This window comes from Mustelus asterias, chromosome 3 (genome assembly GCF_964213995.1).
Source record: "Mustelus asterias chromosome 3, sMusAst1.hap1.1, whole genome shotgun sequence".
Classification (NCBI taxonomy): domain Eukaryota; kingdom Metazoa; phylum Chordata; class Chondrichthyes; order Carcharhiniformes; family Triakidae; genus Mustelus; species Mustelus asterias.
Window position 1 is genome coordinate 99,687,338 of NC_135803.1, and position 27,149 is coordinate 99,714,486.

Sequence of the window (27,149 nt, forward strand, 5' to 3'; positions counted from 1 at the left end):
CTGCTCCCCCGACAGAACCCTGCTCCCTCGGACAGAACCCTGCTCCCCCAGACAGAACCCTGCTCCCTGAGACAGAACCCCGCTCCCTCAGACAGAACCCTTTTCCTCAGACCGTACTCTGCTCCCTCAGACAGAACCCTGCTCCCTCAGACTGAACCCTGCTCCCTCAGACAGAACCCTGCTCCCTCAGACAGAACCCTGCTCCCTCAGACCGTACCCTGCTCTCCCAGACAGAACCCTGCTCCCCCGACAGAACCCTGCTCCCCCGACAGAACCCTGCTCCCTCAGACAGAACCCTGCTCCCTCAGACTGAACCCTGCTCCCTCAGACAGAACCCTGCTCCCTCAGACAGAACCCTGCTCCCTCAGACCGTACCCTGCTCTCCCAGACAGAACCCTGCTCCCCCGACAGAACCCTGCTCCCTCAGACAGAACCCTGCTCCCTCAGACCATACTCTGCTCCCCCAGACCGTACCCTGCTCCCTCAGACAGAACCCCGCGAGGCTTCATCACTCGAGAGAACGCCCAGCTCCCACACCTGCTCTGGCTATCAGGCCACAGCTGCGGCTGCTGGCTGGGGTTGACCCTCCACACTCATGATCTGGCTGCCGTGACGAATCATAGATCATTAAAATATATTGTCTTCAGAGGGTGGCTCCATTTTGGGCTGGCCCATCACCCCTCTCTCAAGATTATCGGCAGCTCCCACCTTGGGGTTGCCAATGTGTCATCAATGGAGGGCCTTCTATTGGCCCTCCAGCCTCAGAAGCCCATCCACTGTCTTTAACCACATAAGGAGCATGCCTTCCAAGCTACTACTTGGCCAGCTTGCCAAAACCCACGGCAGCAAGACTGTTCCTGCCATCATGTGGGATCAGGATCCACATTTGATCCCGACATCAGGATCCGGACACCAAACAGAAAATCCAGTCCAGACATGAAATGTTGGAGGTACTGCAGTGGAGTACCTATGATTCCAGTGTGAAGAATATGAGATAAGACTGGAGAAACCTGGGCTTCCCAGCCAGTCTCATACATCCTGGTACCCTGCAGTAAAACACAGAAAGAGTCCAGTTCTTTGAACAGAAGCATTTCTCATTCAGTGCCTCCATGTACATCGACACTCCTCCTTCACACTGAATTTGTCCCCATCCGCAGCCTGGTTCAGGATGGCTGTCCCTTCACCAATCAGGAGAGCTCACTTTTCATCCTATTTGGAAACTATCTGCTCAGTTTCACTCATTTCTCACTTAGTAACTTTTCTAAATATTTGTTTTCATGAAAAAATTGATGGACTGAGGCAAAATAATTTCTTTCGCAGCAAGACTGATTGAGGAGAAAGACCTGCCCTGCGTTTCCACAGAACCTGCGGGACTCGGACAGGAGCAGTTGCAGTGGAGAAATGCGTCCTGATCTACAATGCAGCTTTTCAAAAATGGGCGTGTGCATCTTCAGGCTCTTCAATTGTTACCTATGTGCCCAGTGAATTTTGACATGCTGTAGATGGCAGTGATGCTATCAGCTGTTGCATCCTATTATTAAACAGACCATGTTCAGGGCCTGGGGCGATGGAACCTTCTCACTGTGGTGGACCTCAGTTGTGCCTTTGTCCTATATGGACCACCGTTGTGTGTGTTTGTCATACCTGGACACATCCCCTTCCAGTTTGGTTCCTCCCCTCAGCACCTAGTATAAAGGTGGCTGTCTCCTCCCCCTTGTTCAGTCCAGGTCGGTTAATTGTTGGGATCTGCTCCTGATTCTGTTGTGAATAAAAGCCTACACTTATATTGGCATATCGGTAGTCTTTCGCCTTATTGATAGTGCATCAATTTTATTCACAACAGTTACTAGTATGGAGCAGTTTCTAAAACCCGACAAGTTAGCTTCAGACCCTCAAGAGGTTGGAGCCTCTGATAAATTTGATCATTGGTTGGACTGCTTCGAAGCATTCGTCGACACCGCTACGGCCATCGACACCGACGCTGCTAAACTCCACGTGCTCCGCGCCCGGGTAAGCGAAACTGTCTATGGAATCTTCCGGGACGCTGCTACTTACGCGGACGCTATCGAACTCCTAAAAGGGCAGTTCCGAAAGAGCCCTAACGTGGTTTACGCCAGACACCTCCTAACTACCCGCAAACAGCAGCCAGGAGAATCGTGCGCCCAATTTCTGCGCGCCCTGCGAGTCCTCGCCCGAGCATGCGACTGTAAGGCTGTTTCAGCAGCTCAGAACATGGAGGATCTGATCCGCGACGCCTACGTTGCGGGCATTGAGTCTACATACATCCAGCAGCGTCTGCTGGAACAAGATGACCTAGACCTCCGGAAAACGGCCACGATGGCTGAAACGTTAGAAGCAGCCTCCCATAATCTCGGGTCTTACCTTGGATCCCGTTCCACTGACGGCTCCACTGCGACGGCTGCTCCAGCAGGGCCCAAATGTTACTTTTGTGGCCTCCCTAAGCACCCTCGGCGTCACTGCCCGGCAAAGGACGCGATTTGCTCCGGATGCGGTAAGCTAGGCCATTTTGTCAAAGTCTGCAGAGCAAAGCCGCTTCTGAAGACTCGTGGAGCCATGTGTGCTCCGAGGGCGCGGCCATCTTTGATGCAGGCGGCGGCTGCGCGCGAATCGCCATCTTGGATGCGATCACCGGAAGTGCGGGAATCGCCATCTTTGATGCGGTCACCAGAAGTGCGGGAGTCGCCATCTTTGAGACTGGCATCAAGGCAAGCTGAGCAGGAAGCTTCATCCGTGACGTCATCAGACGGCGACGAAGATGGATTCTTCTTTAATTCAACAGTGGCATCGATTTGCCTGGACCAGTCGCAGCCACATCAACTCTCCAAGTCCATAATGGAGATCAAGGTAAATGGTTATGCAGAAAACTGCCTGTTTGACTGTGGGAGCACGGAAAGTTTTATACACCCTCGCACAGTGCGTCAATATGCCCTTCCCATGCGACCCTGGAGCCAGACCATCTCCATGGCCTCGAATTCTCACTCAGTGGAGGTCCTCGGGTGCTGTTTGGTGACGCTGACGGTACAGGGCACAGTCTACGAGCGTTTTCGGCTCCTCGTGCTGCCGCGACTCTGCGCAGCTGTACTGCTGGGGTTAGATTTCCTCAGCCATCATAGAAGCGTCATCCTGCAGTACGATGGCCCTTATCCCCCGCTCTCCGTCTGCAAGGCGCCGTCACGGCAGCGCCCCTCGCGCACCACCTGCAGTCTCTCAACCCTCAAGATCACCCCCCCCCGTTATTTGATAACCTCACCCCGGATTGTAGGCCTATAGCCACCAAGAGTAGGCGCTATAGTGCGGATGACCGGGCCTTCATTCGGTCCGAGGTACAACGTTTGCTCCAGGAAGGGATTATCCAGGCCAGCACCAGCCCCTGGAGGGCGCAAGTGGTCGTAGTTAAATCGGGGGAGAAACACCGCATGGTGATTGACTACAGCCAGACCATAAACAGGTATACCCAACTAGATGCATATCCTCTTCCCCGTATCGCGGACATAGTCAACCACATCGCGCACTATAGGGTTTTTTCAACGATCGATTTGAAATCGGCTTACCACCAGCTCCCTATCCGCTCGGAGGATCGCCCATACACTGCCTTTGAGGCGGATGGCCGCCTCTACCAGTTCCTCCGAGTCCCCTTTGGTGTCACCAATGGGGTCTCAGTCTTTCAACGGGCCATGGATCAAATGGTGGACCAGCACGGACTACGGGCCACTTTCCCGTATCTGGATAACGTCACCATCTGCGGCCATGACCTGCAGGACCATGATGCCAACCTACAAAAATTCCTTCGTACGGCCACTCTCCTGAACCTCACATACAATGAGGCGAAGTGTGTTTTCCAGACACGCCGCCTCGCCATCCTTGGGTACGTGATAGAAAATGGTGTCCTTGGCCCCGACCCAGCCCGTATGCGTCCCCTTATGCAGCTTCCCCTCCCTACTACCCTCAAAGCACTGAGGAGATGCCTGGGCTTCTTCTCCTATTATGCCCAGTGGGTTCCCCGTTACGCAGATAAAGCCCGTCCGCTCCTAAAATCGACCTCTTTTCCCCTGGCGGAGGAGGCCTGTCGGGCCTTCGATGACATCAAAGCAGACATCGCGAAGGCCGCGATGCACGCTGTGGACGAATCCATCCCATTCCAAGTGGAAAGTGATGCGTCTGACTTTGCCCTAGCTGCCACCCTTAACCAGAGGGGCCGTCCGGTGGCCTTCTTTTCCCGGACCTTACAAGGCCCTGAGATTCGACACTCCTCGGTCGAGAAGGAGGCCCAGGCCATCGTGGAAGCCGTCCGGCACTGGCGCCATTATCTCGCGGGCCAACGATTCACCTTAATTACGGACCAGCGGTCAGTTGCCTTCCTGTTTAACACCAGGCAAAAGGGCAAGATTAAGAATGACAAGATCTTGCGGTGGAGGATTGAGCTCTCCACCTACAGATATGACATCATGTACCGGCCCGGGAAGCTCAATGAGCCCCCAGACGCCCTGTCCCGTGGATCATGTGCCAGTGCCCAACTAGACCAGCTACAGTCCCTCCATAACGACCTCTATCATCCGGGTGTCACCAGATTTTTCCATTTTGTCAAGTCCCGTAACCTGCCCTTCTCCCTTGAGGAAGTCCGGACGATTACCAGGCAATGCAGGGTCTGCGCTGAGTGCAAACCGCAGTTCTACCGGCCAGGTAGGGCGCACCTTGTAAAGGCCACTCGCGCGTTCGAGCGCCTTAGCGTTGATTTTAAAGGCCCCCTCCCCTCCTCTAACCGCAATGTTTATTTCCTGAATATCATTGACGAATACTCACGTTTCCCTTTTGCCTTCCCCTGCTCGGACATGACCACGGCTACAGTGATTCGGACCCTGAACAAGCTCTTCACCCTGTTCGGCTTCCCAGCCTATATTCATAGCGACCGTGGGTCCTCTTTCATGAGTGATGAGCTGAGGCAGTACCTGCTCGCCAAAGGCGTTGCCTCCAGCCGCACCACTAGCTATAACCCCAGGGGCAATGGTCAAGTAGAGCGGGAGAACGCAACCGTCTGGAAGGCCGTTCTATTAGCGTTACGGTCTAGGGGCCTTCCAGTCAGCCGTTGGCAAGACGTCCTTCCGGACGCATTCCATTCCATTAGGTCACTCTTGTGCACAGCGACCAATACGACCCCTCACGAGCGGATGTTTTCATTTCCCAGGAAGTCCTCCTCGGGTACTTCGCTCCCGGATTGGCTGATGTCCCCGGGACCCGTCCTGCTTCGGAAGCATGTCCGGACCCATAAGGCAGATCCCTTGGTCGAGGAGGTCCAACTGCTCCATGCTAATCCCCAATATGCTTATGTAGCGTACCCTGATGGGCGGGAGGACATGGTTTCTGTCCGTGACTTGGCACCCGCGGGTGCCCCGGAGGTCACCACGTCCTTCCGCCCCACGGTCCCTGGTGTCGTCCATTCGGAGACTGCTACGCCTCTTCCTCCCTCAGTCCCTGTCCCCAATGTAGTGTGCCCAGAGCCTGTTGCAGCCCCCCACCCCCCAGCTCCGGTTCCCACTGTTCCCCATACGCCACCAGGGCCACAGCCCATTCCTCTCGCCCCTATGTACAGCTCGCTTGGGTCGCCGGAGCCGTCGCCACGCAGTACCCGACGACTGGACGGGACGACGGATCGGTCCGCTTCACACCACCCAGCGCCTTCTCTCGACGCTCACTGTACGGAGCCTGGGCCGACATCGCTCCCTGCTCGGACGACTCTGCGACCTGCACTACGACGATCGCGACGACGGATCAAGCCACCGGTTCGTCTGGACTTGTGATATTGTTTCCGCTTCACCCCCGTGTTGTTTTTTTAAAAGGAAGGGGTGAATGTGGTGGACCTCAGTGGTGCCTTTGTCCTATATGGACCACCGTTGTGTGTGTTTGTCATACCTGGACACATCCCCTTCCAGTTTGGTTCCTCCCCTCAGCACCTAGTATAAAGGTGGCTGTCTCCTCCCCCTTGTTCAGTCCAGGTCGGTTAATTGTTGGGATCTGCTCCTGATTCTGTTGTGAATAAAAGCCTACACTTATATTGGCATATCGGTAGTCTTTCGCCTTATTGATAGTGCATCACTCACATATACAAACAATGATGGATGAAAGTAGACATGATGTGGAGATGCCGGCGTTGGACTGGGGTAAACACAGTAAGAAGTTTAACAACACCAGGTTAAAGTCCAACAGGTTTATTTGGTAGCAAAAGCCACTAGCTTTCGGAGCTTTAAGCCCCTTCTTCAGGTGAGTGCAAATAAACCTGTTGGACTTTAACCTGGTGTTGTTAAACTTCTTACTGTGAAAGTAGAAGAGCAGTTTAATGTGAGGCAGTTTGAGTGCACGCGCTCCCACACATCCTTTTTTGCTGCTTTACACTTTACTAAAAGCATCGGCAAACTTCTTGCACACCTTAGAAATGTAAGGAACAGCCTGTTCTCCCTGCAATTCGGTTTTGGCTTATCGGCAACATAATTCCAATATCTGTTAATACCCTAATCTAACAAAGGTCTGTCAATCCCAAATCTGAAAATTTCAATAGGCACATGTCCATTGTTTCTTTGGGCAGCTTGAGGGAGTTTCAGATTTTCACTACCCCTTGTGTGAAAAAGTACTTCTGATTTCACTTCTATATAGTCAGTTTTCGTTTCAAATTCACACTTTCTTTTTCAGGATTTCACTGATTGATTAACATAGAACATAGAACAGTACAGCACAGAACAGGCCCTTCGGCCCATGATGTTGTGCCGAGCTTTATCTGAAACCAAGATCAAGCTATCCCACTCCCTACCATCCTGGTGTGCTCCATGTGCCTATCCAATAACCACTTAAATGTTCCTAAAGTGTCTGACTCCACTATCACTGCAGGCAGTCCATTCCACACTCCAACCACTCTCTGCGTAAAGAACCTACCTCTGATATCCTTCCTATATCTCCCACCACGAACCCTATAGTTATGCCCCCTTGTAATAGCTCCATCCACCCGAGGAAATAGTCTTTGAACGTTCACTCTATCTATCCCCTTCATCATTTTATACACGAAAACATGGCCTAAATCTTCCAGCATTTGATGAGGGTGAGAGCAGAGCTCAGTATTGAAGATGTGCATCATAGGTTAATCTGCTTTAGGCCCCTGGAAGCTCGTGCATTGGCAGAGAATCTTCATGTATTCTGTTTAATAAGATAACAAATACACCAAGCAATGCAAACAGTAGGGTGTTGTCTTCCGAATTGAGGTGAGTTGGAAGGTCAGCTTGTTGTAATCCATGGATGACAGTGGTGTCATGGTAATGTCGCTGGACTGGTAATCCAGAGGCCCAAGTTAATGTTGTGAACATGGCATGATGGAATTAGAATTCAATTAATAAATCTAGAATTGGGAAAAAAAATTGCCAATCTCATGATGGCCATAAATTGAATGTTGTAAAAAACCATCTGGTTCACAAATGCTCTTAGGGGAAGGACGTCTGGTCTATGTGTGACTTTAGACCTACAGCGATATGGTTGACTCTTAACTGCCCTCTGAAATGGTCTAGCAAGCCACTCAGCAACGAGGGATGGGTAACAAATGCTGGCCCTGCCAGTGACAATGACATCCCATGAATGAATAAAGAAGGTAATATTTTCAAAGGGGCATCTTTATGAAAAGGCATGAACAACACAAAGTTTGGTAAATTATTTACTGTGATGGAAATAAATAATGGAATGGTGACGACTGTGACTATCTTGCCCTCTCTTTGTATCAACAAATATCATAAACCTTACTTTATTCTCTGCTTACAGTGGTTGTCAACCTTACAGTGGTTAGCATTGCTGCCTCACAGCACCAGGGACCCGGGTTCGATTCCCGGCTTAGGTTACTGCCTGTGTGGAGTTTGCATGTTCTCCCCGTGTCTGCGTGGGTTTCTTCCGGGTTCTCCCATTTCCTCCCACAGTCCAAAAGCCATGCTAAATTCTCCCTCAGTGTACCCAAACAGGTGCTGGAATGCGGCGTCGAGGGGATTTTCACATTTCAGTGTTAATGTAAGCCTACTTATGACTAATAAATAAACTTTACTTTTTTCTATGCGTGAGATTGACTAAAAGCGTTGAAATAGTCCTTGTGAACACCTCCCCCTCCAAAAATTATAACAATAAATGGAAGTCTAATGGACTCCACAAGAGTTAGAAATTTAAAGCATAGAACGAGTTTCAGCAGAGAGTAGGCCATTCAGCCCATTTAGCCCAGTATCAGTCGCCCAAAAGAAAACAGTGATGTTAATACAAAATCATTTTTTCAAGAATTGTATTACAGTATCCAAAATGATTATAATTAATTCAACCAATTAGGAAAATGCAGAAATCTGATGGCAGAGGCTTCAAAGATACTCTTGTCTCTAAGTCGCAACGTTCAAGTTTAAGTCTCAATCAAGGCTGACTCCTCCAGTGAGGTATTGAGGGAATGCTGCACTGTCAGAGGTGTCATCTTTTGGATGAGACCGAGGTCACATCTGCCTGCTCAGGTGGATGTAAAGGGTCCCATGGAACCATTTCAAGGAAGAGCGAGGGATCTATCCCCAGTGACCTGGCCAATATTTACCCTCAATCAACATCACAAAGGAACAGATTATCTGGTTATTATCACATTTCTGTTTGAGAGAGTTAGTTGGCTGCCACATTTTCCACATTATAACAGTGACTACACTTCAACAGTACTTCATTGGCTGTAAAGTGCTTTGAGATGTCAGGTGGTCATGAAAAGTGCAATATAAACACATATCTTTCAATCTTACTGATATCAGATCACCTTGTGTGGTGAACCATAGATGGTTACCACTATGGGTACTGAACCATAGATGGTTATCACTATGGGTACTTGTATATATGTTACTCTTGTTACTGTTGGGGTTAGGGTTGGGGTGTTCCACCTGTTGGTATTGTTCTGTGGTACACTCCGATTGGCTCAGCCTTCCTATAGGAGTATAAAGGTCACTGCACTTCCTAGTGACCCTTTAGTCTGGGATTGTATTGTTAAGCAGTATGCTCTATTCTTGTTGCTAATAAAAGCCTTTATTTCCCCGGTATGATCCAACCTCCCGAGTGAATTAATCGCGCATCAATTTTATTGGCAACAATTTTTGTTTTGAAAAAATAAACATGGAGCAGATGTTAAAACCTGATCGGCTAACCTTAGATCCGCGTGCCGCTGGAGCGTCGAACACTTTTGACCATTGGTTGAAGTGTTTCCAGGATTATATCGACGCCTCAACAGCAGTCCAAAACGATGCCGACAGATTGCGGGTCCTCCACGCAAGGGTAAGCAACATTGTGTATGCAACAATCCGTGATTCCCAAGACTACAAAGAGACCATTGAATTACTCAAGAAGCTGTACCATAAACCGCCAAATGAGATTCATGCTCGTCACCTACTAGCCACTCGATGGCGGCAGCCCGGCGAAACGACGGGACAGTCCCTGCGCGAACTTCAGCAGCTAGCCAGAGCCTGCAATTGCAAGCCAGTTTCGGCGACCCAGTATACTAATGATTTGATCCGAGATGCGTTCGTGGCGGGAATCGGCTCATCCTATATTCGCCTGCGGCTGCTAGAGCAGGGTAACTTGGACCTAGCTAAGACGGTGGAATTGGCTGATGCGATGGAAACGGCCTCCAGAAGTCTTGAAACTTACCCCACTGACCACGTGGGAACATCGTGGCAAGTACAGCCACCGACTCAACTCTACCCAGCGGCTCCTAGGAACTGCACGATCGTGCTTTCAACCTCGGACCTGACGGCTGCAGCAGCTCCAGGAGGCCCACGGTGCTATTTCTGTGGATTGGCGAAGCACCCTTGCCAGAGATGTCCGGCCAGGACGGTATTTTGCTCCGCTTGTGGAAAGAAAGGGCACTATGCTAAAGTGTGCCGAGCGAAGCCACCTTCGAAGCCAAACAGTGCTGCGTGTGACTCCCCAGGATCCGTCTCCTTGTCTCCAGCTTCGTCGAGGTCTTCAACCACGTGCGATTCACGGGCACCGCCATTCCTGATGACGACGACGCAAGACACGTGCGACCTGCGGGTGCCGCCACTTTCAACGCCATCGACCACGTGCGATCCATGGGCACAGCCATTTTGGTCGACACCGGCCGCAGATGACCAGCAGGGGTCCTCATCATCGACCATCTCAGCTGCCTGCAGTTGCACTCGGGATCCAACAGTGGCGTCAATCATCCTGGACCAGGCCAAGCCTCACAGACTCATGATGGACATAGAGGTAAACGGACGCCTGATACATTGTCTGTTTGACAGCGGGAGCACGGAGAGCTTCATTCATCCGGATACCGTGAAACGGTGCGCTCTCTGAGTACAAACTGTCAGGCAGACAATCTCTCTGGCGTCGAGGTCCCGATCTGGAACCGTTCTTGGGAGCTGCGTGGTAACTCTAACGGTGCGGGGCACAGTTTATGAGAACTTCAGGCTCCTCGTGTTACCGCACCTTTGTGCTCCGGTACTCCTGGGACTAGACTTTATGGTCCACCTGAGGAGTGTGACCCTGCAGTACGATGGGCCACTCCCTCCACTTTCAGTGGGAGAACAGCAGCCTCCAAATTGCCCAGTGCACTCCACGTGCAGTCTCTCGACACTCAAAATTACCCCGCCTTCTTTATTTGAAAATCTCGTGCCAGGCTGCAAGCCCATCGCAACTAAGAGCAGGCGTTACAGCGCTGAGGATCGGATCTTTATTCAATCTGAGGTTCAGCGGCTCCTCAGGGAAGGGATCATTCAACCTAGCACTAGCCCATGGAGAGCGCACGTCATGGTGGTTAAGACTGGAGACAAGCCCCGGATGGTCATAGACTATAGTCAGACCATTAATAGGTACATGCAGCTGGACGCGTACCCTCTCCCACGCATATCTGACATGGTCAACCAGATTGCGCAGTACCGGGTGTTCTCCACCATCGACTTGAAGTCAGCCTACCACTAGCTCCCCATTCGCCCAGAGGACCGAAAATACACGGCCATTGAGGCGGATGGCCGTCTCTACCACTTCTTAAGGGTCCCTTTTGGCGTCACTAATGGGGTCTCGGTCTTCCAGCGTGAGATGGACCGAATGGTGGACCAAAACGGGTTACGGGCTACCTTCCCGTACCTTGACAGCGTCACTATCTGCGGCCATGACCAGCAGGACCACGACGCCAACGTCCTGAAGTTTTTACATACTGCGTCTCGCCTGAATCTGACCTATAACAGGGGGAGGTGTGTATTCAGCAAGCACCGCCTAGCAATCCTCGGATACGTGGTGGAAAACGGGGTCATCGACCCTGATCCAGACCGTATGCGTCCCCTCCTTGAACTTCCCCTACCCACTAGCATCAAAGCACTGAGAAGATGCTTAGGCTTCTTCTCGTATTACGCACAGTAGGTTCCCAATTATGCGGACAAAGCCCGTCCGCTCATAAAATCTACCTCTTTTCCCCTGGCAGCAGAGGCTCGCTTAGCCTTTGAAGGGATAAAAGCTGACATTGCGAAAGCCACGATGCACGCTGTTGATGAGTCCAGCCCCTTCCAGGTGGAGAGTGATGCATCTGATTTCGCCCTGGCCGCCACACTTAACCAGGCGGGCAGGCCCGTTGCCTTTTTCTCTCGCACCCTCCAAGGCCCTGAAATTCGGCACTCCTCTGTGGAAAAAGAGGCTCAGGCTATTGTGGAGGCCGTACGGCATTGCCGCCATTATTTGGCTGGAAAACGATTTACCCTGCTCACGGACCAGCGGTCCGTGGCATTCATGTTCAACAACACGTTAAGGGGTAAAATTAAGAATGATAAAATCTTGAGGTGGAGAATCGAACTCTCCACCTACAACTATGATATCATGTACCGTCTGGGGAAGCTCAATGAGCCCTCAGATGCCCTGTCACATGGACCATGTGCCAGTGTGCAGGAGGACCGGCTACAGGCCCTCCACAATGATCTCTGCCATCCGGGGATCACTCGGCTCTTCCATTTTGTAAAGGCCCGGAATCTGCCCTACTCCATAGAGGATGTCAGGTCGATAACTCGAAGCTGCCAGGTATGTGCTGAATACAAGCCGCACTTCTACCGACCTGACAGGGCACACCTCATTAAGGCCACTCGCCCTTTTGAACGACTGAGTGTTGATTTCAAGGGCCCCCTTCCTTCGACAGATCGGAATGTGTACTTCCTCAACGTGGTTGACGAGTACTCCCGATTCCCTTTTGCCATTCCCTGTTCTGACATGTCCGCTGCCACGGTCATCAAAGCCCTGCGGAGTCTTTTTGCCCTGTTCGGCTACCCCAGTTATATCCACAGTGATAGGGGTTCGTCGTTTATGAGCGACGACTTGAGGCAATACCTGCTCTCTAAAGGAATTGCCTCAAGTAGGACTACGAGTTACAACCCCAGGGGTAACGGGCAGGTCGAAAGAGAAAACGCTACAGTCTGGAAGGCTGTCTTACTGGCGTTAAGGTCTAGGGGTCTTCCAGTCTCCCGTTGGCAAGATGTACTTTCTGATGCGCTCCATTCAATCCGGTCCCTCCTGTGTACGGCAACCAATGCTACCCCACATGAGCGGATGTTTACCTTCCCTAGGAAGTCTTCCTCTGGGACCTCACTGCCGTCTTGGTTGACATACTCAGGACCGGTCCTCCTGCGGCGGCATGTTAGGACCCGCAAGTCCGACCCTTTGGTTGAACAGGTCCATCTCCTCCACGCCAACCCTCAATATGCCTATGTGGCATATCCTGACGGGCGAGAGGACACGGTCTCTATCCGAGATCTAGCGCCTGCAGGGGACCTGGAAACCTCCGTCGCTCCCGCACCCCTGGTTAGGGTTCCTTTGCCCATTCTCTCCCCTCCTGACACAGCGCAGGCAGTATCAGGACCTCCACTTAATCCTCTTACTCCCGTGTACAGCTTGCCTGAGTCCAGGAGATTGTCGCCACCTCGAGGCTTGCCTGAGTCCAGGAGATTGTCCCTACCTCGAGGTCCACCCGTCCGCGAGGAACTGGAGGAGTCATGGACACCACCTTGGAGAGAGGGACACCACGGTCACCAGAACCGGCGCTACCGCCAGTGCTGCAGAGGTCGCAGAGACGGTGCGGACCTCCGATACGACTGAACTTGTGAATATATGGACAGTTCGTACTGTTTTATTTGCCCCACCGGCCTTTGTTTTTAAAGGAGGGGTGAATGTGGTGAACCATAGATGGTTACCACTATGGGTACTGAACCATAGATGGTTATCACGATGGGTACTTGTACATATGTTACTCTTGTTACTGTTGGGGTTAGGGTTGGGGTGTTCCACCTGTTGGCATTGTTCTGTGGTACACTCCGGTTGGCTCCGCCTTCCTATAGGAGTATAAAGGTCACTGCACTTCCTAGTGACCCTTTAGTCTGGGACTGTATTGTTAAGCAGTATGCTCTATTCTTGTTGCTAATAAAAGCCTTTATTTCCCGGGTACGATCCAGCCTCCCGAGTGAATTAATCGCGCATCACCTTGTACATCATTAGGGTTCCTTTGTGGAACCTATTGGGGTATGAGGATCCACGTTTGAAAACATTTGCTCGAGTCTAAGCCTACTTTCCAGGCAACAAGCTTCAAATGTGACCCAAAACTTAGAATCTTGTCAATACCTCCCCAGGCATTCAAGCCCAAGCTGATAGACCAGATCTGGGAATTCAAAACACAATTTGTTGTTTTACAACAGCTGCTTGCTAGGAGCTGAGACACTCCTTCTAAATTGAGTGCTCCAAATTATTTTATTTCTAACCGGATCCATTTCAGGAACATTTCTCTGTGTGTTTCAAACACATTAAGAACCTTGTTTCTTTGCACCAGAAGCATTTGGGGCATTGAGAAATATCTGCTATACGCACACAGTAATCTGTCTGTACAGACCCCGATTAGCCTGCTGCGTCGCCTCACAGCCTTGATACTGGAGGACCCTGTTTTTTTGTTGAGAACATAAGTTAAAAGTGGCTTTACAGATCATACAGACTAACAATAACATATGCTTTCTCACTGCAAAAGGGCAGTGATCACAAGTATAAACTGCAGTTGACTTACATGGTTCTGCTTGTCGAGGTTCCATGATTCACCAGTTCAAAAGTTTATGTTGAAAACAATAAGTAAGCGGATCTGAACACAGTTGAGCAATGAGTCAACAACTCCCTCTTCAGCACAGAAGAAATATGGCAAAGGCTGCAACTAAAACAATCGCTTTTATTTATGAAAAGTCTTGAACTTTCACTTCCAAGTTAGAACCACAGAGTCAGGAGAATATCCGGTTCTGCAAATCTAACAAAAGAGACAGTTCCCCAAACGGTTGGATTTTCATTCTGGGGCCGGTTCTTAACACAGGCTTGGGTTGCTGTCCCCAGAAAGAGTGCAAAGATAGCCACAGGGGCTGCCGGGTGCAGAGACAGGCTATGTGAAAGGCCCACCTTGCTGAGTCTGGACTTATATTCAGTTTTTTTTTTAAATCAATAAAATAAAAAACAGCCCTCACACTCCCCATGCCCCAATACCAATTTAATGTCAACCCACATCTCTCACCGACCATCCCATGCCCTTACTCCTCTATGCCAACTTATCTAGTATTCACCTTGGGCAGATCTCAGGAACCATGCTGAGATAAAATAAAATTCTAAGTATCTATTGCAGATTTTATTTTTTAAACACACTGTCACTCATAAAAATCCATTCACTACCTTTACATTCCTTCAACTACATGATCCTTCATGAAAACAAACATTTCATTCAAGTGCTTAATCTCTTATTAAAACAAACTTTTGTAATCCAGCCCCACATGGATTGTAGCAATTCAAGAAGGCAGTTCACCATTACCTTGTCAAGGGCAATTATAGATAGGCAATAAAGTTGGCACAGTAAGTTCCCATGAGTTTATCTACTTTTTATACAAATTCATGTCTACTTTAAAAAATCCCAATGGGCAATTTACCTGTCCAAAAAGGCACGTGGCCTCTCCAGTTGGCATCTTACTCTTTCCTAAAGGGTACCATGCTTTCCAAAGATCTCCGAGGAAGGATGCTCTTGCTATCGCGGAAGTGCAGAGATTTAACAGATTGATTCCTAGGATGGTGGGACTGACATGTGAGGAGAGATTGAGTCCATTAAGATTATATTCTCTGGAGTTCAAAAGAATGAGAGAGGCATCGCTTTGGCCACTTTGGTTTTGTCTCATTTGTCTCATTTGACTCATTTGGCACATTTGGCAAAGAAATCGTCGAGGTTTTTGTCATCCCGATCGGTCATGCTGGACTGGGAGTCGGGGCTGGGCTGAATACCCACGGCCATCCCAGCTCGGTCACTTAGGGAGACAGGTTGGTGCAGGAGGGACCAGGAGCCGGCCAGAGCCACCCAGAGCAGGCTGGACAGGGACATAGAAACCAGGGACAGCATTGGCAATGGATGGTCCGCACCATTTTGCCTCTTGGGTTGCTGGAATTGCCCTTCTGAAACTTCACTGGGAGGTTGCAACATTCTCACCTTTCCATCTACTGCCAGTGCACACAGTGATCCAAAGCCCAGGGTTTTAATTGGGGATTGAGTAAAATGTGACTCTAATCGAGTCTCGCACTGTAAGCGGATTCAACCAATCAGAGTCCGATGTTGCTCTGCATTGCCTGCTGTTAGTCTTGGGTCAGCCTATCAGCAAATGCAGAGCTATCAGCTCTGATTGGGCCCCCACAGCCACTGACCAGCATGGGGTCCCTCTATTGGTAGGGCCCTGTGCTGAGACACGGTGTGTTTCATTGTAAGTCCACCTTTGTAAACTATTACATTATGGCGATAGGTTGCACAAACTTGGCTTGTATTCCCACAAGTTTAGACTGTTGGAGTGCCTAAAATGATAAAAGCATTCAGTAAGGTAGATACGGAAAAACTGTTTCTTCTGATGGGAGGGTCCAAAACAAAGGTAAAAAGGCCTTAATAGAGCTCAGTCATTTAGACATGAAACCAGGAAAATCTTTTTCATATAGCTCTGTCCATCATTTATTTTATTCAATTTAATACCCCTTCAGAGGTGCGTCAGGATGGAAGCATCCCTGGCTCCTTGACAGCCAGACAGGAGTCTGGATCTGAAAATCGTCCCCATTCACTTCATAGCCTAAGAGCTGAAGATTGTATCCTCTTTCTCAGCTGTCAATCCTCATGTGGATAGCAGTAAACTTTTACCAATGTTGCCTATGTTGTGTTTTTTAACATGACATTTGTGTACCACTCAGATCAGTATGTGACGGGTAGCTCGGGTGACTGGACGGCTGGTTTGTGATGCAGAGCAATGCTAAGAGCACGGATTCAATTCCTGTACCGGCTGAGGTTATTCATTAAGGCCCCACCTTCTCAATTTTGTCCCTTGTCTGAGGTGTGGTGACCCTCAGGTTAGAGCATAGAACATAGAACATAGAACATTACAGCACAGTACAGGCCCTTCGGCCCTCGATGTTGCGCCGACCAGTGGAACCAATCTAAAGCCCCTCTAATCTACACTATTCCAATATCATCCATATGTTTATCCAATAACCATTTGAATGCTCTTAATGTTGACGAGTCCACTACTGCTGCAGGCAGGGCATTCCACGCCCTTACTACTCTCTGAGTAAAGAACCTACCTCTAACATCTGTCCTATATCTCTCACCCCTCAATTTAAAGCTATGTCCCCTCATGCTAGCCATCACCATCCGAGGAAAAAGGCTCTCACTATCCACCCATCTAATTCTCTGATCATCTTGTATGCCTCTATTAAGTCACCTCTTAACCTTCTTCTCTCTAACGAAAACAACCTCAAGCCCCTCAGCCTTTCCTCATACGATTTTTCCACCATACCAGGCAACATCCTGGTAAATCTCCTCTGCACCCTTTCCAACACTTCCACATCTTTCCTATAATACGGCGACCAGAATTGTACGCAATACTCCAAATGCGGCCGCACCAGAGTTTTGTACAGTTGCAGCATGACCTCCTGGCTCCAAAACTCAATCCCTCTCCCAATAAAAGCTAACACACCGTACGCCTTCTTAACAACCCTATCAACCTGGGTGCCAACTTTCAGGGATCTATGCACATGGACACCCAGATCCCTCTGTTCATCCACACTACCAAGTATCTTACCATTAGCCCAGTACTCTGTATTCCTGTTACTCCTTCCAAAGTGAATCACCTCACACTTTTCTGCATTAAACTCCATTTGCCACCTCTCAGCCCAGCTCTGCAGCTTATCTGTGTCCCTCTGTAACCTGCCACTTCCCTCCGCACTGTCTACAACTCCACCGACTTTAGTGTCATCTGCAAATTTACTAATCCATCCTACCACGCCCTCATCCAGGTCATTAATAAAAATGACAAACAGCAGTGGCCCCAAAACAGATCCTTGCGGTACACCACTAGTAACTGAACTCCAGGATGAATATTTCCCATCAACCACCACCCTCTGTTTTCTTACAGCTAGCCAATTCCTGATCCAAACCGCTAAATCACCCTCAATCCCATGTGTCTGTATTAAATCACCACCAGTCAGCTCTCTGTCTCAAAAAGGAGGAGAACAGCCTATAGTCCTTTGGGTTTGTGGCGACGTTTCCATTTTTTTACATAAAGGGTTAAATGGATCATTGTTGTCAGAGGTCAGTGCTGTTAACCAAGGGGTCAATCTCTCAGGTAAAGTTATGTTTATTTTGCAACCAGCGAATAATGAATGCCTGTATCTTGAAGCCTGATCCAGTGTCATTTTGAAGGGTTAAACTGGTGTAAATAATCTTTTGTCCTTTCGAAAAAGCATATGGTCTGCATTATTTCCAAAAACTGAGGAGTTTGGTGAAATAAATATTCTTGGCATGAAAACTGCACATTTTAATCACTTATTCAATGTAAGTATACCATTTTTTATGGTTTAAAACTTGTGCCTTGTCTCCGTAGAATGTTTATTCAGTCCATTTTCCATAAAGAGAATTCACATGGTGAAGAAATATATCAGATTGTTTTTGTTTCTATATCCAATTCAATCCAATCAAAGTCCAATTCAGAGTCTCAGCAGTGAGACATTCCAAACCCAAGCTGACAAGACAGGCCTCTCACTTCCCGTCTTGGGCTTGATCCACATGATCCAAGCTGATTGGAGCAGGCATTGCACTTCCTCCAAGGCTCGATCTCATTTGGATCTTAGCCAAAAGGCCAAGATGCCGCTTTAAAAAATTGCTTCAACTGAAGCCACAAAGTAACATTATGACTTCAACCAAGTACAGCATGTCAATGCTACACTTGATCTTAGCCAAAAGGTCGTATCAGATTTTAGTCAATACAATACTCACCCTCAGCTTGGACTTCTCTGACCTGCCCACACTCAGTCTCACTTTGTACTCTCCCACTAACACCTCCCCCCCGCCCCACCCCCTGCATTACACAGGTTGCTGCCACTTCAAAAGCTGCCGTCACCGACGAGGCTGTTTCCAACCACTGGTTCATTTCCAACGCCCTCCCCCGCCTCTATTTGGGGAAAGAAAACATGTTCTAGCTCCCAACCACCTCCAGCATCGCCGAATCTTCCAGCTCCCCACATGCTAACCATTGAGTATTGACCCTACGTGTCTGCATTGCTGTTAAGAATTGGAAAAAGTTAAGATTAAAAACAAAATGAAACAGTGGATAAAAGAGCATAACACAGGAAATTGATCAGAGGCAGACATCTGAGAAATGATGAAATGTGAATTCACCTATCAGTGGAAAAAGAAATGTTTACACCTATGACCAGAGGAAACAATGGGGCTATAGAAAGGATAACTTCAAAGTGGAGAGATAAGGAAAAGGCACATACCTCCCCAAAGCTGACTCCACAGGGTGAATAATATCAAAAAGAAAGCGTATAACTGTAGGATACAAAAACACTGCTAACATCAGAACTTCAGCAGTTGCAGATATAGGGGGTGATTTAGAGCCCACACTCTCTATCAGCGAGAGTGGTGATACATGTTCAAAATCTAGAGAGAGCGATTTGAGCTGGTGAGTTTCTGAGTTCCGATCTTAGTGGCGCCTCACCGGTGGAGTGGCGTGAAACACACCACAGGACCGCAGAAAGCTCATTTTAATACAATAACATGTCATTAGCGACCCCTCTCTCCGGGACTTACCCACTCCCCACTGAATATTCAGCTGGTGCTGGCATGACGTCATGCTGGCTCCATTTACTTTTGCTACCAAATAAACCTGTTGGACTTTAACCTGGTGTTGTTAGACTTCTTACTGGGCTCCATTTACAACAGCTCTACATTAGCGCGAACTTGGCGCCTTCACCTCTGAGGGGGATTTCAGAGGTGAGTGTTCAAGCAGCCAGCACCCTCCACGGTGTGCACTTCTCAGGGGGCATCAGAGAGGACTTGGAGCACACAGATAAGTTCAACTCGGGGCCAGCGTGAGGGTCCCAGAATCACCATTTTGGGGAGAGGGGTCGAGTAGGGTCACTCAGAGCCCTTTCCTTCCCATCATGTCGGGGCACCCCGTGCTTTAAAGGGGTTGTGAAGGCTGGTATGCAGGGAGCGCTTGTCCTCCTTTCTGGATTCCTGTCCAAATTGCAGCTGACGGAATGCCCTTTCTTGGTGGGCGCTGGCAAGAGGGCGGGAGGGACATAGCACTGCCATTCTCACACACCACAGGGATGAGGTGCTGGGTGAACACAGTGGTTCCCCCAAGCTTGGTGGCATGAATAGACAGGGTGGAGGCTCTGTGGATGAACAAACTGAAATTTATTGACAAACATTCAAAACAAAGTGGTGACCTATCTACAGTAATGCTTATATCTGGACACACACTCAGATGGCTGGATGTCCAATTGATGAAGTCCACAATGGCCACTGCCACCATTGAAAAATTGAGAACATATTTTGCCATTCATGGCCTCCCAGAGGTCTTAGTGACAACATTCTTATATCTTATATAGAACATAGAACATAGAACAGTACAGCACAGAACAGGCCCTTTGGCCCACGATGTTGTGCCGAGCTTTATCTGAAACCAAGATCAAGCTATCCCACTCCCTATCATCCTGGTGTGCTCCATGTGCCTATCCAATAACCGCTTAAATGTTCCTAAAGTGTCTGACTCCACTATCACTGCAGGCAGTCCATTCCACACCCCAACCACTCTCTGCGTAAAGAACCTACCTCTGATATCCTTCCTATATCTCCCACCATGAACCCTATAGTTATGCCCCCTTGTAATAGCTCCATCCATCCGAGGAAATCTGTGCGGTATGGTGGCACAGTAGTTAGCACTGCTGCCTCGCAGCACCAGGGACCTGGGTTCAATTCCAGCCAACAATCTGCCATTTTTAGGTAAGATTTTGCCCATAATTTCCTGAAAGAAGGAGCCATTTTCTGCCTTCGCTGAACTGGAAGACTGTTTCACAGACATGATTTTCCTCGGTAGCTGCGGTATTCTCAGTAACAGAAACCACTGGTTGCTCCATTCCACATTTACACCCAGGATCCCTGTAACCAATCCTGGTGATCCAAATTTACTGCTCTGCTGGAGTCGCCTGTTGGTCCATTGTGTCAGGCACTGGTCAAATGGTTTATGTATTTCTTGATGTGACATCCTTGCATCTCTACGATGTAAGAGACCAGTCCTGTCCTTACCAGCCACTCATTCTGGTCCTGCTGCAAGTTCTTGACCATGACTAGATACTCAACTTGGAAAACTCTTGTCATTCTTCCTTGAGTCGTGATTTTCTTTCTGAGAGGCTTGCCTAGCCTCCACCTTTCCCGCCAAATCTGGGAACATCATATCCAAACATCATATCCTTAAACAGTGCCCATTAGTCGCTTGGCTGGCAAGACCCCTGTGGTCACATTTGGCATGGTGTTGCAAGACAACAAAAACCTGGCTATACACAAGGGTCTATTGACTTCTTTCTTCATTGAGGCCTTGAACGTTTGCACAGCATGTTCCACTAACCCATTTGAGGCTGACCTAACATGGCAACTGCCATTTCATTTTACAATCTTTTGAAACTCCTTTGTCATGAATGTTGTGGTATTGTCTGTCACAAAGACCTCTGGGAGGCCATGAAAGGCAAAAAATGTTCTCAATTTTTCAATGACGGCAGTGGGCATTGTGGGCTTCATCAATTGGACATCCAGCCACTCTGAGTGTGCGTCCACTAATATAAGAAATATCTGGCCCACAGGGGGTCCTGCACAGTCAATATGTATTCTTGCCCAGAGTCTACCTGGCCACTCCCAAGGATGCATCTTAGCCAGCGGCGGCAAAGCCTGTTGAGCTTCACAACTGGCCATTGACTAACCATCCTTTAACCCATAACCCCAGTGCACCCCCCCCCCCCCCCCCCACAACAACACCCCGGGTTCACAGGTTATCTCCATCCTTCTTTGTTGGTAGGGCTTAAGCAGCTCAGCCTTATCATATTGCAACCACCCTTGCATCACCATCTTCTTAACTTTTGATAACACTGGACCTCTCTCTGTCCATATCTTCATGTGCTTCACTGAGACTGGCAAGGTCGTGATCATACGTAGTGCCAGCACTATCTCTTGTGGGACTGGCAGTAATGCCACTGTTCTTCTCCCCACCTCCAACGTTGATGTTGCTTTAACACGTGGTGGATTGGGGCTAAGGTGGTAGACACATTTTGTAAAAAGTCTACCATAATAATTCACCATTCCAATAAATGATTTTAACTGTGAGATGTTTTTTGGCTGTGGAACCTCTTTTATAGCTTTTACTTTGTCTTCCAAAGAATGTAAATATTTGGTGTTTACCCTAAACCCCAAATAGGTAAGCTTGTCTGCCTGGAAAGTACATTTCTCCCATTTTAGCCCAACACTTACTTCTTTAAATCCTTTCAAAACTTTCTCCAAGTTTGGTTTGTGTTCTTCAGGTGTGACTCCTGTAGTTAGAACGTCATCGAGATAAACCATTATATTCGGGATGCCTTGTAACAAACTTTCCATCATACGATGGAAAATGGAGCAGGCTGATGAGACTCCAAAAGGTAAACGTGTAAACTGGTATAAACCTTTGTGAATGTTGATGGTAACCAACCTCTGTGAATCTTCATCCAACTCCAGTTGCTGGTAAGCATGGCTGGGGTCTAACCTGCTGTATTTTAAACCTCCAGCTAGAGGTCTTCAATTCTAGGAATGGGGTAACTGTCTATTTGAGCTCCTCTAGTGACTGTTAATTTATAATCCCCACAAATACAGTATGATGAGGTTTGAGGATAGGGATATAGGTGCTGCCATTCAGAGAATTGAACAGACTTCAGGATACCGAAATATACCAGTCTTTTAGCTCAACTTCAATCTTATGATGACATGCATGGGCATTCGGCGGGCCCTGAAAAATGTTGGCGTTGCCTCTGGATTCAGATAAATTTTTGCTTTAGCTCCCCTTTTACGTCCTAGTGGATGTTGGAAGACCCAGAATATTTACACAGCAGCTCCTGAAAACCTACATCTTGCAAATTTAATATCTCTAACCAATTCAGTTTAATCTACTTGAGCCAATCACGCCTATAAAAAAGGTTGCTGACCCTTAATTACCAACTCAGGTAACTATACTGTCTGATCCTTGTAGGACATGGTGACTGTTGTTGCCCCTAAAGTCTGCAATGTTTCTCCGGTATGTGTAGGCAATATGGCTGGAATTTTACCGGCATGCCTCCCGATTCCAGGGGTGGGCGAGGCTCGGAGCACAGAATTCTCCGTTGGCTTTGGGCAGGATCGTACGAACCTTGGGTGGTTGCGCCAGTAAAATTACCCCCTATGGCTTCATGACTCACTTAATTGCAATGGTTGGAGGCCTTTTCGAGGGTAATGAAATGCCTGCTCCCCTATGACCGTAGCCGCAGCCTCTGTGTCGATTTCCATTTTAAGAGATCTGCCATTTACCATTAAGGCTATCTCTACAGGGGACACTTTCCTCAGTTGAACCTGTTTAAAGATAAATGATTCGGGTCTCTCATCAGGTTCCTCAGCCAATTTCTTCACAGGAGTAAGACTAACCTTTATGGTTTTCTTTGCACTTTCTGTCCCGACTGCTTCATTCTGCGCTGTGCTTGTAAATGATCCTTTCTGTTGCACCTGAAACACTTCTATATCAGCAGGCTTCTTGGAAGTGTTCTCCCCCAACACTGATAACAAGCTTCTGCCCTCTGATGTATCCCTTTTATTAGACTCTTCTGCACATGCATTTGGTCGCTCTTCAGAACAACCATTTCCCACCACAAACGGTTTACCTTGTTTGACACGCCTTGCAACTCACTCACATCCTGTTCTGCACAATTAATCATCACTCCACAACTTTTTCTAAAGATAATTTGGTCTCAGCCAAGAACAACTTCTGTGATGAGGCTGTTTATACTAGAGACAAAACAGTCCCTTAACACTTCTCCTAAAGCTAGGCTGAAGTCGCAATGCTTTGTTAATCCTCTCAATTTGGCCAGAAAGCCGAGATTGTCCCCCCGGCTCCCCGGACTGCTGATTGAAATTTGTATCTCAATGTAATGGTTGAGGGTCAGCTTAGAAATAATTTTTAACCAACTCAACTATCTAGTCAAAAGACTTTGGGGACAATCTTATCATTGTGCTCCACTGGGCGGAGCGAACCGGTAAGATCACAAGAAAGCTGAGATATCAGGTTCTCGCCTGATTTCTCATCTCCCGATCTTACGGCACCAGATATTCGGTGCGATCAGCCTCGCGCCCATTTCTGGCATGAGGCTGAATAAATTGTTTAACTTGGACTTAAATATAATTTAAGTAGGATCAGTGAGCCTGGGATGTAATTGTCCGGCTCACTTGTCTGTGTGGCCTTCCCTAGGGAGGTTCTGTCTGGTGAGGATCACGTATGGTCCCCCATCAACGAAGACCAGCCGTGATGGCCTCGCCGGTAGAACTGGAGGCCATTGAGGCCCCCACTTGAGAGGTCGGGAGCAAGGGGGGGTTGCCTCTTGGGTAGTGCCAGCCTGGTGCTTCCAGCCTGGCACCCTGGCAGTGTCCAATGGGCACCCACGCACCAGGTAGTGCCAAGGGGGTGGAGCCTTAGGGGGTGGGGCCAGACCATGGGTGGGCCAATCAGGGTGGTGGACCACTGTGCACTCTGCATTGTGATCGGTTGGTGGGGGGGAGAGGGAGGAATTGCTGCTGCTCTGCACAGCGATCGGTGCGGGGAGAGGGAGGTTGATGATTGGTCCGGCAGGGGTTGGGGGGGTGGGTGGGTGTGGGGAGTGATTGGTAAGGCCGGGGTGGCGGGGGGGTATGATCAGGCCAGGGGCTGCAGGGGTAATAGCTCTGGATGGGGGATTACGAATGAGTGTGGTGCCCCACAGTAGCACGAGGAGGGGTGCTGGGATTAGGCCTCAGAGGCTGGCGATAGCAGCAGAGGCTGTGTGACAGGTCTCAGCTGCACTCACCTGCACAAGCACAATGGCATTTGGACATGCACAATAGCACCCTCTGCTGCTATCAGCTGACTTTTGGGAAACTTAAGTCCCACCCACTCCCCCTACAGATGAGAAATGGATTTTAGGAATTTTTCATGCACTAAGTGCATAGATTTGACATTTAGACTCGCCGAGAAAACAGATCCAAAACTCTCCCGTTTTCATGCTTGTTTTAGACTTATTTTTCATAAGATCGTCCCCTTTGTGTCTGAAGCATCAGGTGATGTTAAACTTTTTACTAAGCTGTACGTCTGTGGGTTGCAGACTTTGAGCAGAATAACCTTTTGATTTTAAGTCTGACAGCATCTGTGGAGAGAGAATAGAGCCAATGTTTCGAGTCTGGATGACCCTTTGTCAGAGCCCGGACGAAGACTCAGAGCTCTTTGTCAGCTCTGACCAAGGGTCACCCAGACTCGAAACGTTGGCTCTATTCTCTCTCCACAGATGCTGTCAAACCTGCTAAGGTTTTCCAGCATTTTCTGTTTTTGTTTCAGATTCCAGCATCCGCAGTATTTTGCTTTTAACCTTTTGATTTTCTTCTTTCTCTTTCATGTTATTTCATTTGTTACAAAGAAATAACACAGCCTTTCAACATACTGTCTCCAGTTTTCTACTTTGGGGTCAAATGGTTCTGTTTTCCCAATCAAAGGCATTTTAATGTTCAGTTTGAGAATACCTTTGCTGTGCATCTGAAAGCTCCTGGAGGCACATGCCTCATGCTTTTCCGTCCCGTCTTTCCAGCACTGCACCAATCCAGTACGGGAAAGCATCACAAGTTAATCTAAGTTCTATTTTAGGGTTAAAATGGGCCAGTAAGTTAGATGACAGTAACTGACATTTAACTTTAGAGAAAGTCTCTCTGACTGTGGAGCTTCCCAGGACCACCTTTTGTCTTTTTGTAATAGGGCATGTAAGGAGGCCAGCAAGGAAGCTAAATTCGGAATGAATTTTCCATAATAATTGACTAATCCCAGGAAGGATTTCAACTCTGTGGTGTTCCTCGGGGTTGGTGTTTTCTTGATGGTCCTTATCCTCTACTGGATGTAACCTCTTGCAATCTATTTGGTAACCTAAATTGATCATTTCAGCCACTCGTAAAATGCATTCTCCCTCTTCAAGTGCACTCCTGCTTTGGGAAATCTCTGCAAAACTTCTTCTAGGTTGCCAAGTTTTCCTGTTCTGAAACCCCCGTGACCAAAACGTCATTTATATGTACTGCTACCTTGAGTAGCTCATGAGGGTTTTCTCCATAACTCTTTGGAAGATAGCACACGTTGACGAGAACCCAAATGCGTATGCTCATAGAGTTCCTTATGTGTTTTGATTGTCACATATTTCCAGCATGGCAATTCAATTCAAGCTGAAGATAGACGTGTCTCATGTCCAGCTTGGAGAATGTCTTGTCATCTGTTAACCTAACATACAAATCTTCGATTCGGGGAATTGAGTACCTATCAAGTTTGGAGACCCGACTGAAGGTTAATTTTTGGTCCCCACAAAGACAAACTGATTTGTCAGGCCTAAGAACAGGAACAATGGACGTGGCCTATTCAGCAAATTGTACAGGCCTTATTATATCTAAGCTTTCAATGCGCCCTAGTTCAATTTCACCTTCTCCAGCATGGAGCAGGGGACAGGTCTGACTCTGAAATACCTAGGTGTAGTGTTGGGGTCAATGTAGATTTTGGCCTTGGCTCCTTTTATTTTTCCCAGGTTTGTTACAATGTAATCAATGGTAACATGAGAGTCAGCTGACCAGCGGACCTGATCGACAATGTAACCAATGACAAAATGATGTGGTGGTTAGCTGACCAGCTGACCCGGTACAAATAGTGAGCTTGTGTGGCCCAGGGTGTGGCCTGACTGTTGGCGTAGTGAAGTTTTTTTATTAAACCTTTTTCTTTGATTTACTTTGTCAAGTTAGTTCTTTTATTGCTAACAACTGAAGTATCCTTAGTGCTGCATGAACAAGTCTCTCTTGAAAACCTCCAGGGTATCTACTAATAACTTTGTACAGTCTCCCCATACATAACCAGTTTAGCCATTTCTGCTGGAGCCAATCTCTCCCCATAAGGCTTGGTCCATGCCTCTGTATAACAATGAGCGGGAGATTGGTGGATTGTTGCCTAGAAGTTACTGGGGTCATTGTAGTGCCTTTTATTTGGAATGTTCCCCGTGTAGATGGCTAGTCTGGCCTTTGTATTTTCAAACCACAAGAGTTGGATGCCCGATTGGAAGTGCTTATCAATTTGTTTTCCAATAATGGAGACTGCAGCTGCCATGTCCACCTCCACCTTCAAGGGATGGAGTGTGGTGTATTTAGATTTCCAGAAGGCATTCGATAAGGTGCCTCACAAAAGGTTGCTGCATAAGATAAAGGTACACGGAGTTGGGGGTAAAGTGTTAGCGTGGATTGAGGATTGGCTATCTAACAGAAAGCAGAGAGTCGGAATAAATGGGTGCTTTTCCAGTTGGCAATCAGTGACTAGTGGCGTGTCGCAGGGATCGGTGCTGGGGCCTCAACTATTTACCATATACATAGACGATCTGGAGGAGGGGACCGAGTGTAGGGTAACAAAGTTTACGGATGACACAAAGATGAGTGGGAAAGCAAATTGCGTGGAGGACACAGAGAGTCTGCA

The 27,149-nt window shown here is 48.3% G+C and overlaps 1 protein-coding gene and 1 long non-coding RNA gene across 4 annotated transcripts in view; both read right to left on the reverse strand.

Annotated features, from left to right (window-relative positions):
• The window catches only part of LOC144491503 (uncharacterized), a 279,152-nt gene that overhangs the window by 92,032 nt on the left and 159,971 nt on the right, over positions 1–27,149 (reverse strand). The gene's annotated exons all lie outside the window — the stretch shown is intronic.
• Positions 1–27,149, reverse strand: part of LOC144491502 (protein SSUH2 homolog) — a 122,345-nt gene that overhangs the window by 92,032 nt on the left and 3,164 nt on the right. The window contains exon 1 of one of the 3 annotated variants that reach the window (XM_078209403.1): positions 23,069–23,290. The exons of 1 other annotated variant lie outside the window; for it this stretch is intronic. Coding sequence is in view for 1 of the 2 variants with exons in the window: in XM_078209401.1 (XP_078065527.1) it covers positions 14,099–14,123 (25 nt within the window). In the remaining variant the exon portion in view is untranslated. Of the gene's footprint in view, positions 1–14,098; positions 14,420–23,068; positions 23,291–27,149 lie in introns of those variants that run through there. One more of the 3 variants, XM_078209401.1, reaches the window with a different exon arrangement.